At 59.4% G+C, this 1,233-nt stretch overlaps 1 protein-coding gene across 3 annotated transcripts in view; it reads right to left on the bottom strand.

Annotated features, from left to right (window-relative positions):
- Positions 1–1,206, bottom strand: part of EDARADD (EDAR associated via death domain) — a 50,475-nt gene extending 49,269 nt beyond the window's left edge. For all 3 annotated transcript variants that reach the window (XM_039850325.1, XM_039850326.1, XM_039850327.1), the window contains exon 1: positions 1,052–1,206. In XM_039850325.1, coding sequence (XP_039706259.1) covers positions 1,052–1,082 — 31 coding nt within the window. In that variant the 5' untranslated portion in view covers positions 1,083–1,206. The remainder of the gene's footprint in view (positions 1–1,051) is intronic.
- Positions 1,207–1,233: the final 27 nt, after the last annotated feature.

The raw sequence follows: 1,233 nt of genomic DNA, 5'->3' as shown, positions 1-1,233 counted from the left end.
CCACCAAGAAAATGTTTACCATTCCCCACTGGAAGAAGAGTCTCGATCTTTCCTTAAAACGTCCAGGGAACTCGCCCAAAGCCAGCACACCACGATGCCAGTGTAGCCGACATCTCACCCACCTCCAGAGAGAGGCTCCTCCTAACTGCTCAAGCCACAAATTGAGGCCAGAACGGTCAAGCTCTGTCCTTACTCAAGCCCAAAAAATGAAATAGGAACCACGTTTACCTAAGCAGACATATGGGGTTCTGTAGCTGTGTGCCTGGTCCGCCCCTCTACCTTTCCAATCTCCACAAAACTAGAGAAAGCACACCTGCCTGCTCCAAGTGTACATCACTCAATCACTCATTCATTCGTTCACTCATTCACTCACTCACTCATTCATTCACTCATTCATTCATTCATGTGTTCCAACAGACTTTCACTGCACATGGGGCCCAGGCTGTGAGAGAGCGACATCAAGAACTCCTGCAAGGTGGAGATGAGGAGGATTTCAGATGCAAGTGAGATCGGAGAACAATCTAGATTCTGGCCTCAGGTACAAACACTGCATTTTAAAATAAGGACAAACGAGAGCGCCTTGTAATCCAGGGCCCCATAGGTGGGGTCCCACAGGTGCGCCAGCCTCTCGGCTTCGTGACGCTAGATTATGAAAGAGCTCGAGGGCCAATATGTAGAACAAACTCATTAAAACAAGTGAAATGAGGAGAGAACAGGAGGAATGAGAAGGGTGTGAGGGGGAGGAGGGGGAGCCCACAGGAAAAGGGGAACCACCCCCGCGCTCCTCTCTGCCAGAGAGGCTGGAGGAACTTGTCCCAACCTGGCGGCCCGAGTCCAGAACAAAGGCTCTGGGGAGGTGGGAAGCGGGAGGCGCGTCCGAGGCACGCGTGGGTGACGCGGGCAGGGCCGTGGGGAGGACCTCGTGCCACTGTCCCCCGATCCCGCGCGGACCGCGGGCAGGTGCCCCGCAAGGGTCGCAGAAGCCTGGGCCCCGATTCCCCGCCGCGGCCGGGGCGCCTCCAGGTGAGCGCGCGGCTCAGGGCCGCTTTACCTGCAAGCAGAGGGTCGTCGGGAGAAGCCATGGGGCAGGTGGGCAGACACGGGCCGGAGCGGGGCTGGCGGCCTCCGGACCCGAGCGCAGCGCACGGCGGAGACGGAGTCCGGGGGTGCGGACGCGCGCAGCACACGGCGCGGCCCCCGCGCCCCTCCTCCCGCCCCTCCCCGCCCCTCCCC

Source organism: Pteropus medius, unplaced genomic scaffold (genome assembly GCF_902729225.1).
Source record: "Pteropus medius unplaced genomic scaffold, Ma_sr-lr_union100, whole genome shotgun sequence".
Classification (NCBI taxonomy): Eukaryota; Metazoa; Chordata; class Mammalia; order Chiroptera; family Pteropodidae; genus Pteropus; species Pteropus medius.
This window is presented reverse-complemented; position numbering and strand designations above follow the sequence as displayed.